Raw genomic sequence first — 16,761 nt, forward strand, 5'->3', positions numbered from 1 at the left:
CAGACAAACTATTACATTTTTTTATATCAGTAGGTGGCAGCAGCTCATTATTTTCCTAGTATTTTCAGAGGAGTAATACAAGGATATTAGATTTAGAATTGTCTTTATTGTCATCGATAACAACTTAGTGAACATTGGCAGTCCAGGGTAAACACGTAATAAAGACAAAAATAAACGATAAAAGAATGTCAGGATAAAAAGGAAAATGTATTTGCTAGGTATTGATTGGAGAGGGAGAAGTGTGATAAAAAGTAGTGCAATAACATGTAGCTGCAATAGAAATTCCCAAATAAGACAATAAAAGAGATAGGAGTATTGTACCCGTTTTTTAATGTTGCATTTATTGATGGCTATTGTAATAAAATAAACAAAAGTTCATTTCTATTTATATCAGCCTGTGTATTATTTAACACTGGTTAAGAAAAAATAAGTTTTTTTTTAATACTTATAGGGCGAAAAGTGCTTCTCCCTTACAGTTCTTCTTTGTTCTTTAATAATCTAATGCGTCCTTCAATGGTTTATGAAAGAATTATTAAAGGGACAGGGTTTCAAAATGCGGGCAGCACGGCGGCGCAGTGGTTAGCGCGTGTGCGGCACAGTTCTGAGGTCGTGGGAACCTCCTGCGTGGGTTCAAATCCAGCTCCCGGCCTTACTGTGCGGAGTTTGTATGTTCTCCCCGTGCTTGCGTGGGTTTCCTCCGAGCACTCCGGTTTCCCCCCACATTCCAAAGACATGCATTTCAGGTGAATTGGCCGGTCCACATTGTCCCTAGGTGTGACTGAGCGAGTGAGTTGTCTGTCCCCGTGTGCCCTGCGATTGGCTGGCAACCAGTTCAGGGTGTCCCCTGCCCACTCCCCGATGATTGCTGGGATGGGCTCCAGCACCCCCGCGACCCTACTGAGGATAAGCGGTGCAGCTAATGAGATGAGAGATGAGATGAGGTTTCAAAATGACTACTACCTGATTGGTTCGCCGTCCTTTTTTAAGCTCAGTCCTTTCACTCGCCTGTTGTCTGTCCGTCAGCGAACCTCTGTTTCTACAAGGCAAGCACTTTGACTCTGACTCCCGTCAGTCCCGCTTTTTGCACCCGTTTTCCATCCGTCCGTTCTTGATTTCTCCGTTTGTCTCCGGTTACAACCTGTTTTTGACCCAGACCACGTTTTGCTCTCCCGTCCCGGCTTACGACCCGTTTTTGATCCCGACCACGTTTTGCTCTCCTGTCCCGGCTATAGACCTGATTTTTCCATCCTCGACACCACAATCTCCCGCTCCGGAAGATCCACTTCCGCATTCGGAACACGTTCTGATTCTGTGAGCGGCTTGCTTCCCGCGTCCAGCGAGCACCGGATAGCGTTACGCATCTGGGTCCTAATTCCGGGTGTATTATTTAGCACCTCCTATTGGTTAAAGAAATGTTAATAATTAAAAAAACATTTTTGCAAAAGTTGGTAGAATAATAGTGTTTAATGGTCACTTTGAGTCTCTGTGGTTTATTTTCTTCTTTTTAACACTCATTGTTAATTGCAATACACAATACAGCTTTGTGTAATTGTCAAATATTACATTTCGGCCTTGAAGTATTTGGTGTTACTGGAAGACTGTGTGTGTGTGTATATCGCCTGCCGTGCAGCGGCCTCCCTGACAAGGCATTTGAAGGCATGTACTATTACGGGCATTCCATTAATTCCACATCGATGTAAGAGAGCAAATAGGCCCTGAGGCATCAGTACACTGATTGCAGCAGGGACACCTTTTCACAGGAATCTCAGTCTCACTCGCACCACACACAACCGATAGTGTTTCTGTAAATACTTGTGTACACCATTAGTGCTCACTAGAAACTGCGCATTGTCTGTTCAATGATAAAGCTTTTTTAAATTCTTCTCCTTTCCACAACTGTCAGGATAGTTTTTCCATTCTACTTGCACCATCATCTCCCAAATCGCCACCTTTGTCCTCCATCACTCGATAACACCATGGGTAATCAACACAATGCAGTTAACTCATTATTATATCACTAATGTGGGCTAGAGGAAGATGAAATGCATAATTAAAGATTGATTTGAGATATGAGCAAGCAGACTTTTCAACGGGGGAAAGAAATCCATGAATAATGAAGGTATCATGAGGAGTTCAAGGGCCATCCGACATTACAAAAGCTCTCTGGTTGGCCTGAGCTGCATTTGTACGACAATCTATTAGGAGCTCCAAGAGAATGAACATGCACCAAGCAGGGAGGGAATAGGTACTAACTTTGTACCTGTGTCTTAGGTATGATTCGGCCAAGGCACAAACCAGCGACCTACCAGTCTCAGGCCGGGCTCATTCTGTACCACCGGGGTGGATTGTAAAAAAAAAAAAAACTTGGGTCTGTAAATTGAGTTTGTTCTTAAGTAATAAGTACATAATAATAAATAAATACATAATAAAATATATAAATTAAGGATTTCTACTTCGCGGGTTTTGACTATTGCGGGACATTTATGTAATGCAATCTTTGCGAAAGATGGGTTACTGTATGCTCTAATTTAGGTTTCCAACAAACTAAGTGGAATGATTCATTATTCCTTACAAACACTGAATTCTGGTTCACATTCGGCATTTGGTTCATTCTATGCCTTGTGTACATGCTCCTTTTCATTTGTAGCTCTTCTTTTTACATTTATGTTCTATGCACCGCTGCTTGAACATATCACCCACATAAAGGGGGCAGGGGGCAATGATAAGATAGAATGAATTGTTGATTTGGTAGGAATGAAATAGAGTATTTCACTAGTATTTTTTTCTTCAAGGGGAATACATATTACAATACCCTATTGTGTGTCTGTGTAATTGTGTATGTACTTTTTACCAATTAATGATGGGTGTGAGTCAATGTTAGAATACAACATAGAATATGATAATTATAATTTCCATTATTTTTGTTGCCTCCTTATATATTCAAGAGAGCAGCCTTAGTCAATTTCAAATAGTCTTACTGAAAAGTCTTTTGGGTAATTTCATAGGAGAACTTGCAGAATTGGATGTCTTCTACATAGTAAACTATTTCAATGAAAGTCAATGCTCTGTCGACCAAATTCAGAAAATTGTAAACAACGATTTAGCTAATGCACGCTAAATTTGTAAAGTTTGTCGGTTACTTTCAGGCAAAGTTATGTTTTTCTTTTTTTACGTGTGTTAGGTGTCATAAAGGTTGAGAACGGATTAGTCTCCCGGCTACACAATAAGCACTTTAAGTTATGGGGTCATTTAAGCCTATTTCTCAAGTGATGTCTGGCCCTGCTCCCTCCGGACAGTTTCTTCTCCGCCCTCTACCTCTATCATTGATCCGTGAAGTATTTTAAAGAGAAAAATAACACATACATTTACACTCTCAGTGAAAAAAGTGCCAATGAGCGTTTTGGCTGCGAAAAAGCAGGTAAAGCTGAGGAGGCGCACTGTATTTTTTAGCAACCCCTATCATCTTCACCACTGGGTTTTACCCCAACACCATTTATCTTAGTGTGTCTGTCTCCCCGTGTCCCAGTGAGGCATCTGCTACTTTTATCTCACTTTATTTCCATCTGTCGGTCTGCCGTCTATCCTCATCCGCTATCTCAAACAATTGCAACTCTCTTCCTTTCAACACATTCTATCTCCTCATCCGCATCCTTTAAAACCGTTATGCCCGTGTCAGTGTTCACTTTCACTGTCAGAGATAACTTGAAGTGGGGTGCATTGAACTCTTTTCCCTTGGATTTTTGTGGTTGTCTTTTAAGCCCTCACGTTGGTTTATAAATATCAGACATTATCAGGGAAATATGATCGGTTTGTAACAACAATGCACGGTCAAAGATTAAGAAATTACAATTAGAATTGTCTTTATTGCCATGGAGAACATTGTTTACGAGTTTGACTTGGCATTTCAGGATAAACACGTAAATATAGACTTAAAATAGAAAAATATGAAAAAGTATGTCAGTATAAATATGCAAAAATATTAACAAGGTGTACTTGGAGTCTGGCTGAAGTTGAAAGTGCATCACCTCATTGGAGCCAGTGAACCCCATCAGTTTTATATGTGCATTAAAGGTAGGCGAGGTGATCCAAATGTCGATATTATCCATACTAAGCAAGTACTTGGATTACATTGATACCATTGTCCTGGGAATGATACACCCCATCCGGCAATTTTCTCAAATGCAGATCTATATGAAAAAAGTGCAGCCCTTCTCTCTCTCACCCAGTGCCCGAGCCACTCTCTGGATTAATGCCATTTGCAAAATGAACAAGTGCACTTTTAGAACATCTCCCTGCCTGGTCTTCTGCTGCATCTTGCCTGCCAGGCAGAAGAGGTCTATGCGTGCACCCTTGTCTAAAGCTAAATATGACAAATTGCAAACTGTAAGCGCAGCAGATTGTGGCCCTTTATTTCCCAACAACATTAAATGAAAATTCCAGGTGTCATTTGTGTTGTAAAATGGTCCTCTACTGTGGCAAATGTATATAACAATATGAAAAAAGTTTACACTGCTCTCCAAAAATAAGATTATTAGCCCTAGAAGCTATGAAGATTTTTTTTAGTAAAGTGTCACTAAATTATATCTTACCAAATGTTATTTGATCATAATAATTAAATACAAAGTATGTAAGGCTTTTGTGAACTCAATTCGAACACCTCAAGTAAAGTTGGGACCAAGTCACACATGTGCAAGTCTCAAGTAAGTCCCAAGTATTTTTTTCTTGGGCAAGTCAAGTCAAGTCAAGTCACAGGCTGTGTCAAGTCAAGTCAAGTCAAGTCCTGTAATAGGTCAAGTCAAGTCCAAGTCAAGTCACCTTTGGCGTACTGTTGTAATTTTAGCTTCAGAATCTGATCTTAATAAAGTGAAAGGCAATATATAAGAAATCAAGTAATCATCCTTGGCTAATGTGCCTAACCTGTAATAAAATATTTGTATCCTAAATACTCATGTTCAGTAAAATACATCATAGACTCAAACAAACAGTGATATCGTCAGTATTTGGTATTTATTGACAGAAAAAGTGATCTGTAGATCGAAACCCAAACTTTTACTTTTTTTTTACTTTTACAAAGTAACAATAACAGCTAAAACAAATACTAACTTACAGAGGATTAAACTGTCACATTTCTCTTGCTCTTTTCTTTGCAGATTTCTCTCTCACACGCTTTCTGTCACTCACTCAAACAGTATATCCATAAGTCAATCCCTTTTTATGAGGAAACAAATAACAGCTAAAACAAATAGCTTATTATTATTAAACTTTGTTACATTTCTCCTCTCTCTCTCACTCACACACTCACACACACTCACACACTCTCACTCACTCACTCACTCACTCACTCACTCACTCACTCACTCACTCACTCACTCACTCACTCACTCACTCACTCACTCACTCACTCACAATGACACAAATTAACTCACTCACTCAGTCACTGTATATCCATCAGTCATTCCCTTTTTACAAGGTATTGCATTTGCAAAATAGAAGATTAGACAGGGTCTTATCTGCAAGCCGAGCTCGATGGGGTCTCATAATGATTCCACCATGGCTGAAGACTCTTTCCACTGGGGAACTTGAGGCTGGCACTGACAAAGCTTTCATTGCAACAGGAAAAAGGGCAGGGAGGACAGCCCTGTTTGCGTCCCAGAAGGACAGACAAGGCTGCCCACAACAAAGAGAAAAATAGTTATTTAGTTGTGTCTCTGGGTTGGTGGTTGGGTCCTGCTTGCGGCGTTTTTTGTAGCCTGAGAATAGGCCAGTGCTGTCTTCTTGCTGGCTTTCGCTTTCCTCCTCTAGGAATTCAGGACTCTGGGATGTTGTGTGAGGTTGCACCTCACGTAGAATCAGATCTAATTAAAACAAAGAAAAAAAAGGGCAAGCGTAAGATCTCATGAGCATTATTCAAAATTGAACATCCACAGTTTGATACGCTTGCAAAATCATCTCTAAAATGGATTATAATACTCATCTAACTGTTTTGAATTACATTTCCATAATTTGATAATGGTGACACGCCTAAGTGTACATCACGTTAAAAAAAAAAAATCCACTGACCTTTTACCATGTCAACAATGTTATTCTTGACATCATCGGTGACAAGCACATCATGCTGAAGCCACATCATGGAGAAAGCCGGGTCCAGGACAGCTGACCTGATGTAGACTGGGTCTGCAAATGGCAGCTCTTCCCCTGATGCAGCTGACAACATCTTCACATTAACGAAGATTCCCCGGAACCGTTTCTTCAAAGAGAATTGCAGGCTATGGATCATGCTTCCCAGGAAGCGCACTTGCGGCTTGAGTCTTTCCAAGTGGTGGTTAAGAGACAATACACAGGGGAGGACAGAGCTAATCGTCACAATCTTCTCTCCCTGAGTAAGATCAGTGGCCTCTGCAAATGGCTGTAGCACATCACAAAGTTCCTTCATCAAGTTCCACTCCCTAATTGAGAAGACCAGCTCACTGTGTCCCGTGTTCTGAACAACACTGCACAAGTCCTGGTGACTGAATGAGAGCACTGCCTTGACTTGTCGGAAAGTTGAATTCCACCGTGTGTTTACAGCAGCGGGTATCCCTCGCTGATCAAACTTCTCCTCAAACGCATCTTTAAAGGTGCTGGATGTATGCAAGAGAGAGCTAAGCTTGGAGCATTTTGCAAAGGAACTGTTCATGATCCGTGCATCCTTGAGACCATCACCAACAGCTAACTGCAGAGTATGCGCAAAGCATTGCTGACGTTTAGGGCTTCCTCTGTTGATTGTGCGGTCCACAGTCTCCCAGTCACCTCTGGAGAGGTCTTCCCACAATTCTTCATCATCCAGATTGTCATCATCGGTTACTTCGTCATCTTGATCCTTCGGAAAACAGACTGAAAATGCTCGCTTCATATTCGCAGCATTATCACAGATTATGAAGTCGAGTTTTTTCCGAATGCCATAATCCTCACACAGGGAATCAAAGGCTTCAGCAATGCGCTCTCCTGTGTGAGATCCCTTGAATCTGCTGCATGCCAGCAGGTATGACTTCAGCATGACTCCTTCTGAGGTTGTTAAGACATGGCCAGTGACTCCCAAAAAGCCGCGCATCCTCCTATCTGACCAAATGTCTATGGTAACCGACACATGGTCTACACCAGCAAGAATCACTTTGATCTTTTCTTGCATGTCTGCAACAAGTGATTCTATTGTTGAAGTTATTGTTCTGCGGCAGATAGGCTGGTATTTGGAGTCGACCACAGACATGAAGTGCCTGAAATGTTTATTTTCCGTCATTGAAAGGGGCATGCTACATCCAATCACAAGATCTGTAACAATAGCATTGGTTATGGACTTCTGTTTGGGATGATTTGCTGAATATGCTTCCAGAGGACGAGACTGGATGAACTGTGATATTGCAGGCTGTGTAGTATCAGTGCAGGCGTTTCTTGTCCTTTCATACTCTGCATATCTGTGAAGCAGATGCAAAAACAAGAATGAGATGTCCTGTATGGTTGGGCAGACATGAAATCATGACATATGGTTAAAAAAACAGTTGTTTGAAACTTTCTGTATTTTTTTTTATCTATCTTCTGGATGATATTACTTAATATCAAATCAACTGTAACTGAAGCTTTTACCACATTTTTTTACTTTTTTATGCTCATAAAGCTGGTATATCTTAACCATGTGATAGTTAATAAATAAAACAATTTATTTAACATTTCCAACCATGAAATCAAAATTTTTAAAGAAAATAATGAGCTAATATTTATTTTTATACTAAAAAGTTACTAAAAAAAAACTACAAAAAAAACTTCCATAATTGTCGACTTAGTGCTCTTAATTATAAGATTGGATTAACATTATTGTCACTATTTGATTTGGAGACTACTGGCATAACTTTTGATCTAGCCTGCACGATTGAGGCGGTTTTAGCGTGATGACGTTGTAGTCTGATTGGTTGTAGCATAGTCCAGTAGTACACAGAGGCATTTGATCAACGCAGCCTCTCGGATGGTTGGCCAGACTAAACTCGTGTGATGAGTTTATCACACGTTTATCACAGTTTATTAATAGTCGCGATAGCCAGGCTTTATTGTTGCACTTTTATTGCACTTTATTGTTGTCAATGTCTACGCATAGGACAGTGTGGAACGTAATTTCGATTCCGTTTTATGTCAAGTACATTTGAAGGAACTGGCAAATAAAACTGACTTTGACTTGACTATGTACGATCAGCATGCCTGTGAAAAAGAGCGGATCCCCCTGCAGCTGCCGCCAACCCCACACTCTCCCCAATCGTGGAAGGTGCCCTTTTGCCAACACTTCCAAATTATATGCAGATTGAGACTATAACATTAAGGCAAAGACACATTTTTCAGGGATGTGATTTTTCCGCTAATTCGCGGAATTCCGCTTTCGCTCCAAAAATAAAATTTTAAAATTTCCGATTCTTTTAAATGGTAAAAAAAACGATTTCGTCTCGACAGCGTTCCATTTTAGTGTTTCCGTAACTGAAATGAAACGTACTTGCGATTGGTTGAAGTCTCCGTGTTGACCAATAAACGCGCTCCTTATAAAGGCGTAGGAGTATGCCATTGTTCATTTCTCACACGTTTTTGCCGAGTGTTTAAAGAAAGATGTCCGAGATCGAACGCAAAGATGCTCCGCGAGTTAAAGAAATTGCTAAGATCGTAAAAAAACAAGTTTCGATCGGACTGGTTAGAGAAGGAATTATCTACAAATGTTGGTGACCCCGACGTGATCCAATGTAGCGAGCAGAGACGGGAGTCGTAAGCGGAGTGTCAAACAAAGGTGCCAACGAAAGCTGCTTTAATGACATTTAAACTGGCGATAACAAAACAAACACGAGAGTGGCTAGAACCGGCCGAATTAAGAGTCCCCCTAGGAACTCGCTAACTAAACAATGGTTCCGTGGGTGAATTATGTACAACCCACTACAGTACTTTCATTTATAGATAACATCTTCTTCTATAACAAAGACATTTATGGTATGTTCTAATATGAGTTACTTTTCATTTGGTCATGATACAATTATTTGTTCATGAAATTTGAACTCTTCAACATGATTTATGTGTTAACTTAGTAATCACATGAGTTAGATATGATGATATTCTCAGTGATAGTTTTTAATAGCAAAGGCAGTCCAATGTTTTTTAATGTGACTGATTTTGAGTTGACTTAAACTGTAATTTTATATGGGATAGTTCAAAATACATTGAAAATGTATGCTGTTGTTTTGTCTATTTCTTTGTCATCTGAGTGCATTGAAAGTACTTAAAAACACGGAAAACCCATGACCTCCGGGGGGCTTCGCCCCACTTCTCCCCCCACCAGGGCACTGCCCTGGACCTAGCTGGGTGCCCGCGGCCCCCAGACCCCCGCCTAATTTTCAGATAATTTCACTTTGGTCAAATCACATCCCTGATTTTTGATCATGTACAGTGCACGTGTCCTTCTCAACTTCACCGCTTAGCCTACCCTATTTTCTCAATTAGACAGCCCGTTTATCCGTAGCTCCTAGCTCAATATGCCTGGCTTGTCTTTTGCGTTACCCGTTGTAGGATAGACGAGGCACTATGAGCACAAATGCATTCGTTTTACTCAAACATACTGCAATGTTTATAAAAGTAAATGAATGAAGCATCATTGACGCAGGTTACGATAACCTCTCGTCTCTGCATAAGAATGTCACAATGATAAACTGAAACCCCCCTGTGCAGCGGCTAAATCGCCCTGCCGCTCACTCTTAGCTAACAACCAAAGAGTAAGCAACTGGACTTTTTAGAGATTGAGCTGTAGATGTTCCTCATGGAAGTTCCTCAAGCTCAAATTAGAAGTCCAGTTGCCTACAACTAAACTGTATGGATAAAATGACCTGGGTGAATGACAATATTCACAGACATTAGCCAACATCCAACTCACCAGATATTAACACATTGACAAACAGATATTAACACTGACAAACACTTACTGGGCAGAATGGCTCTTCAAATGTCGGATGAAATTTGAGGTGGTGGTCTGGCTGTCCGAAATTTTCCCGTTGCAAAATTTGCACTGCGCTGTTCGCCGTTTACCTTCTTCACAGAAGTTTTTGAAGCCAAAAGTTACTACCCTCGGAGCAGACATGCTGACTTCAGGTGGTTGCCGTGGAGGTGTGTGGCGCATGGGCAGAGTGGGCGTGACATGAGAGCGTTTCTCAGCCCGCATCCCGTACTGTAATTGTCAACATTATTTAAATAATGAAATATATATATATATATATGAACACGCAAGTCATTCAAGTCATCGTGGCTCAAGTCAAGTCAAGTCCCGAGTCTTAGATTGCCAAGTCCAAGTCAAGTCACAAGTCATAAAAAACAGCGACTCGAGTCGACTCGAGTCCAAGTCACTAAGTCTCAAGTCCCCATGTCTGAAGTAAACTATATATGATGAAATCAATTTGGTTCTAGTGTTCAATCGCAGAAAACTGAGGACGAGCAGTTAATGTGACCCCCGTTCAACTCACCCGGGGAAACAGGACATATGGGAGAAACTAAAATAGTCCTATTTCAGTAGTTTTGGTATAAGAATAGATTATTTTGACTGACAAGCTGCAACCAAAAATGTTGCTGTTCCTGAAAAAAAATCTGTAAATCTGTTGTCATTATGGCAACAGGGGCAAAAGGACGCGTTTGTTACATTGTTGTATATTTAGTTTGACTTTCTTGACTTTTGCTCTGTGGCAGTTGTTGTAGTATTTTATTTATAGGTATGATATTTTCATTACGTATTGTTTACATTATTTGCACTTTCTTATTCATTTTCAAAATATGTTGTAATTGCAGGTATAGTTGACATGTTGACTTTATTACATTGCTGTTTTTATATTTGACTCTCTTGGCTTCTGTTCTGAAAAAGTTGTGAATTAATTTGTATATATTTGTTATACTTTCAAGTTTGAACTGTAGTTATTTAACAAAAAATGAGACATTTCTTTGTGCTTAATATGTTTGTCAAAAATATAGAGTAACTCTAGGGGGAGGATTCAATTATTCAATGATCATGCCATTCCCAATAGACACTACCATGTGTATACTTAGATCGGATCGATAACCCCGGATCTGAGTATCACCACCCCTAATGTCTATTAACTGAATCCTACTTTAGTATAAAACATGATAATTTTTTTAAAATCCAAAACATATTCTTTTTACAGGTGCGCAAAATTAACTATGATATGAACTAAACTAACATAGTGCGTGAACTTAATATATTTCAATAAATTAGACTTTGAAAGTTCATGAAAGTATGTGGAAATTGTTGTTTAAGTGCCATGGGTACAGAAATGTCACCAATCCCTGGCCCATTTTAAATCCTACTTACACAGATATCATTAAAGGGAATGTTTGAAAAGTTTTATCATACATACCGCTATTTGTCCGACCACTCAGTTTTTTTTTTTTTTACATTATACGTATGGAAATATGAGGAAGTAATGACACGATTTACTGTGATAGCATTCACAAGTTGAATAACTCCTGAGTCTGAAAAATTCACAGCAATAGTGCAATGAAAAAAAAAATCCAGTAATATTTAGCAGCAACAATATTCCAAATCAAGTTGATAAATAAAATACTACATATGCAAAATATATATTTTCACAGTTGTGTGTGCTTGTTTAAGGTTGTGATGGCCTTAGGGAACATTCTGCCACTCAGCCCGTCAGTCCTTGTTTTAAGGAAACCAGTATTGCCGACCAGTCTTTTTTCCTCCACATATTTTTTTAAATCTGTATCATAGCGTGATGGAGAACCAACCAGAAAACTTTTGAACGGCTGCTGTTTGGCCTTCTGTGATGTCGTATCTCCATCAGCATCCAATCATTTCGTGCTGTCATTCACTCTCCTTTATGAATGGTGATCTTCTCTGCCGGATAATAATCATGCGGAGTCAAAATCTGATTTTTATTAGGCAGTAATCCCCTTTCAAAATCCATCTGACCATAACGTGCTTGTGTATGTGTGTGTTTGTGAGTCTGTGAGGAATAATGGAATCAGTATGAGCAAGGTTGTGATGGTTTGCTTGGATATCTGCCATACAGCACCAACACCCAGTGCAACTACACAGGCTTCACATATGTTGCGAGCATGCATGTCAGTAGTTATCAAATCAAAATATCTTGGGCCCTGCTTGCACTTTTTCTTCAGTAGTATTACAAAAACTATAACTCATGTTTGAGGCCTATACAGTGTTTTGTTCAAATATAAAAGGTTCACCTGATTTTGTCCATCTCCCAGGGCATCTTTTTTGAGAATGGTGACATATAAATTTCCCAGGCCATTTACTGCTCACCAGCTTTCTGAAGCTAAACCATAATCATTAGCTAAAGCCTGAACAGTATTGATGTCATAATTGACACTAACTCTCAGAATTGTCGGCCCCACATAGGGATGAAAAAAGGTGGATATTTCTGTTAACTTATACTATACAAAAACAATGTTTAAATAAATCAAGACGATACACCATAGAATCGTCAGAATCCGTTTTAAGCTTGAAACGTACACTCAACGTCAGCGGCTCTCTATTTATTTTACATTTGGCATGCTAAAATGCAGTATTCACAACAAAAAGAACTTCAGTTCAGATCAAAAAGCCAACAGTAACAAAACACCAAAATATTAAAAATAGCAAACTTAAAAATAAAAATAGTAATACTTTTAATCACCGAGTGTAGCACTGACTTCTGTTTTCTCTGTATTATTCACTAAATATAAACAAAAAGACAACATTGTATGCTTTGCTCCATCAAAATAACTGTTTTTCCAACTAAAAGATTGCAGCGTTTGACCATTTATATATGTAGACATACATCTTTGTAAAGCTTTATCTAAATAAACCTAAAAATAATCTTTGGGGTTTCCGTCTATGTGTCCGCCAGGAGGCCGTTTTTTGTAATTAACTGGGCATAAGAAAACCTATAATATAAGTAAGTAAACTGTGTCTTATATAAATTCGTATTTGGCTGAGTGTCCAAAGATGCCAAAACACACAGTCCCACCATTAATAAACCCTTCAGTTATTTTTGCTTTGGAGAAGTTTTGATGGTGTTGATACAAATACTTGTATCAACCTTGATCAAACTTTAAAGGTTATTTATTCAAACTGTAGATTATTTAATTTACTGAACTTTGTATAGGTGAAACTGCGCTTTGAAAACCAAATACAACCGTTTAAAATGCATAAAGCAGATGTGGCTGCCTGTCTTTGAAATAGGAGATAAATAATAACATTTATTTTGTTTAGCAATCCAATTATCTGCAATTGCTTCAAAGCGTTGTTGTTCAATTCCAATAAGCAAGTGCTTTATTCAATCAACTAACTAATCATTCACACATCATGTATGCAGGTATTTTGCTCTTTCTGATTGCTTTGGAAAATTGAATGGATTATTGTGAAAATCTGTCTTCATTTATACTAGTGTGAAAAAAACCCAACATGCTTTCTTTATCGTAGCATTTTATGTTTGTGAATCTCAAATAAAACAAGGCAATTTCTTCAGTTTGTGTATGTGTGGTGCCTGGCTTCCAACTGCTTTTGACTCCTAAACAAACCAAATAAGTCTACTCTAATTAGATTCTTTGAGCAGGAGATTCTAGCTGACTCAAGGGCAGCATTCGTTTTATCCATGCTGATGTGCTAATTTTACACAGAGGATGAAACTTCAGAGTCACAGTATGCAGTGTTGCCGTGAAACAGGAGAAGGATTTTCTTTTCTGAACTCAAGTTTGTTTTAAATTGTTATTTGCACTTGGAATTAAATGGAACGGACTTATTGAGTGTGTTTGGGAATTTAGGCACATCGTTCTGCGACACTGCATGTTCCGACAGACTGACACTAAATACTTTTAAACACGTCGGGCATGCCTGACATTTTTGTGAAATAGAAGGGACAAAATTTAGACCAGCAGAAGGTTGTGTCTTAATTTAGTTATAAGAAAGTGAGCTATCTCGGTCTCGATGTGGAAAAATGTACATTTAAAAAATATAGATACTATGAAAATACTTCTTTGATGTTTATCATTTAAGAAAAAGAAAAGAATAACATGAATGAATTCAAATAATCGGAGGGACTGTATATGCAGTTAATTTCGGATTACAAGCTACTACTTTTGGATTACATTTTAAACATTGGAAATTTAACTACAATGTAGTTTATTCCATTGTTCCTTTCTTTTCCTTTCCTTTTTTTGCTTTTTTTCAGCTTAAAACACACTTCTATTCTATAGCATATGAATAACTTATATTTTATGTTGACCATATCTGTGTATCTGTGTATCTATGATGAAATCTGATAACATGAAGTATTGAATGTAAATAAAACATCCAAGGCTATGTATTGATAAAATATTGTTCTCATCGTACGTAATTATGTCGAGTGGAGGGGCATTCTCAAGTACAGATCATTACGCAAATGTCTCACGTATTTTGCTTTCTAATAAGTTTAGCAATTTCTAGACCGTTACCTGATACTGGTAGTATCAGATATCTTGGACTACGCCCATAGAAGCATGGTCTATTCAAGCGATCCAGGTCCATATAAAGGGAATGGATCCATATAAAGGGAACTGATCGATAGTTCGCTTTCTCTCTTTTCCGACTGGCTCTTGTCTTCGGCCCCGCATGGCGGGTGATTTATGTGGCCTTGCAGGCCAGCTTTGCGGCCCTAAGTTCAGCACGTGGGCCACACATTGCAATCACCCGAAACACGGGACCAAATCTCTCTGCAACAACAAGTAAGAGGACGGTTTCAAATTTAACACCATGTTTGCTGGTTCTTGGGAAAAAGCGTTTTTTTATGTACAAGGGAATCTCCCCAAATCGATGAGCATTATAGCGGAAAACTTTCTTTTTGTGCTAGTAACCTTCAGGGGTCGAAATTAAATAATTTCCATGGGCCTGGTTCATTGATTCAATTTTCTTGGGATTTGAATTCATATAAGAATTTAAAACAACTCAAGTAATAATTTAATTTTTATCAGTGTGGGAAATTCTAGCCTTCTTCAGAGAAAAAAAAAACATTTATGGTAGAGCACAAGCAACACCTAGAGGCAAATTCATTTACTGATTGCAGTAAAGAATAATTTGTTTCAATCCTAACGATTTTCAAAATTAAAGCTAAAAAAATCGCTACACATATTACAAAAAAAGAAACCAAAATACATAATGAGCATCAAAATGCACTGTTCTGGTGTAGGTTTACTCTCCTTTTGGAATTAGTTTATCCGTAAAATCAAAAGTAAAATCAGACTAAATAAAAAACTGCTCTGCCAGTTCTATCTGTTCTTATACTGTCAGTAACAAAGCCCTTATGAATGGTCATTTAATTAACCTTGTCAAGCATATCGCCACCAATCTCCGTTCTAATTTCATCTGTTAATTTAAAACACCTCTTAACGAGGCCAGTCCCCAAGCCAATCAAATGTCCAGAATAGGTATATAACAGCGAGGAACTTTTTTAATTAGATCTGTCAGGAAACTGCCAAATATGGGCATGGAATGTGAATTGATTGTCTTTCCTAAGGGAGCTATTAAGAATCATTGGGGGTTTGGAATCTTTGTGCTCGGAGGAATAACAAGGTGGTGTCTGTTGGGAACTGATAAAATCAATGACTGACATCATGGCGGAATTGTGTTTGGAGAAAAGTCAAATCTTTATTTTCCTCCTTTTTGGCAGCTTTATTTCCTGTTTGAAAGGAATGCTTTAATATTTGCAGAGGTGATTCTTTGTCACATATTTATTAAATCAGATCAATCCAAAATACTAAAGTGCCAAATATTATTTGATACCTAAATAGGGTTTTCACAGCAAATTATGGATGAGGTATGAGACATAAATATAGCATTATTATAATCACCGACACTATTAATACTTACGCTTCAAGGTGTATTTTCACAAAAAAGATTACAATCCATAAGTCATAGAATAATGTTGGTAGGTCGAAAGGTAGGTAAGTAGGTAAGGAGGTAGGTAGGTAGGTAAGGAGGTAGGTAGGTAGGTAGGTAGGTAGGTAGGTAGGTAGGTAGGTAGACCGGTAGTTAGGTCGGTATGTTTGTTGATTGGTAGGTCTGTAGGTAAGTAGGTATATTTGTTGATATGTAGGCAGTTAGGTAGAAAGGTAGGTAGGTAGGTAGGTAGGTAGGTAGATGCAGTAGGTAGGTAGGCAGGTAGTTAAGTCAGTGAGTGGATACATTGATAGGTAAGTAGGTAGGTAGGTAGGTAGGTAGGTAGGTAGGTAGGTAGGTAGGTAAGTAGCTAGGTAGGTAGGTAGGTGGATGGTTAAGTAGGTAGGTAGATAGGTAGGTAGGTGGGTAGGTAGGTAGGTAGGTAGGTAGGTAGGTAGGTAGGTAGGTAGGTAGGTAGGTAGGTAGGTAGGTAAGTCGGTCTGTCAGTAGGTAAGTCGGTCGGTAGGTAAGTCAGTCGGTCGGTAGGTAGGTAGTTAGGTCAGTGAGTGGGTACATTTATAGGTAAGAAGGTAGGTCTGTAGGTAGGTGGATAGGTAGGTAGGTTGATAGGTGGGTGGGTGTGTAGGTAGGAAGGTAGGTAGGTAAGTTGGTAGGTAGGTAGGTAGGTAGGTAGGTAGGTAGGTAGGTAGGTAGGTAGGTGGATCGGTAGGATAGTTGGTCGGTCGGTCGATGTTAGGTAGGTGGGTAGGTAGGCAGGTAGGCAGGTAGGTAGGTAGGTAGGTAGGCAGGCAGGAAGGCATGTAGGTAGGTAG

The 16,761-nt window shown here is 39.0% G+C and overlaps 2 protein-coding genes across 4 annotated transcripts in view; one reads left to right on the plus strand and one right to left on the minus strand.

The window, feature by feature from the left end:
• Window positions 1-16,761, plus strand: part of il1rapl2 (interleukin 1 receptor accessory protein-like 2) — a 470,254-nt gene that overhangs the window by 394,821 nt on the left and 58,672 nt on the right. The window lies entirely within an intron of this gene.
• Window positions 5,054-7,183, minus strand: LOC148359278 (zinc finger BED domain-containing protein 4-like). The gene is made up of 2 exons (XM_088344485.1): window positions 6,061-7,183; window positions 5,054-5,855 (listed from the first exon to the last, which is right to left on the minus strand). The coding sequence occupies exons 1-2, from the start codon at window positions 7,166-7,168 to the stop codon at window positions 5,464-5,466; spliced, it is 1,500 nt and encodes a 499-aa protein (XP_088200611.1). The 5' UTR covers window positions 7,169-7,183; the 3' UTR covers window positions 5,054-5,463.

The sequence above is a fragment of the Urocampus carinirostris genome, chromosome 9, assembly GCF_059441175.1.
Source record: "Urocampus carinirostris isolate Australia breed hairy pipefish chromosome 9, RoL_Ucar_1.0, whole genome shotgun sequence".
In the NCBI taxonomy this organism is placed as follows: domain Eukaryota; kingdom Metazoa; phylum Chordata; class Actinopteri; order Syngnathiformes; family Syngnathidae; genus Urocampus; species Urocampus carinirostris.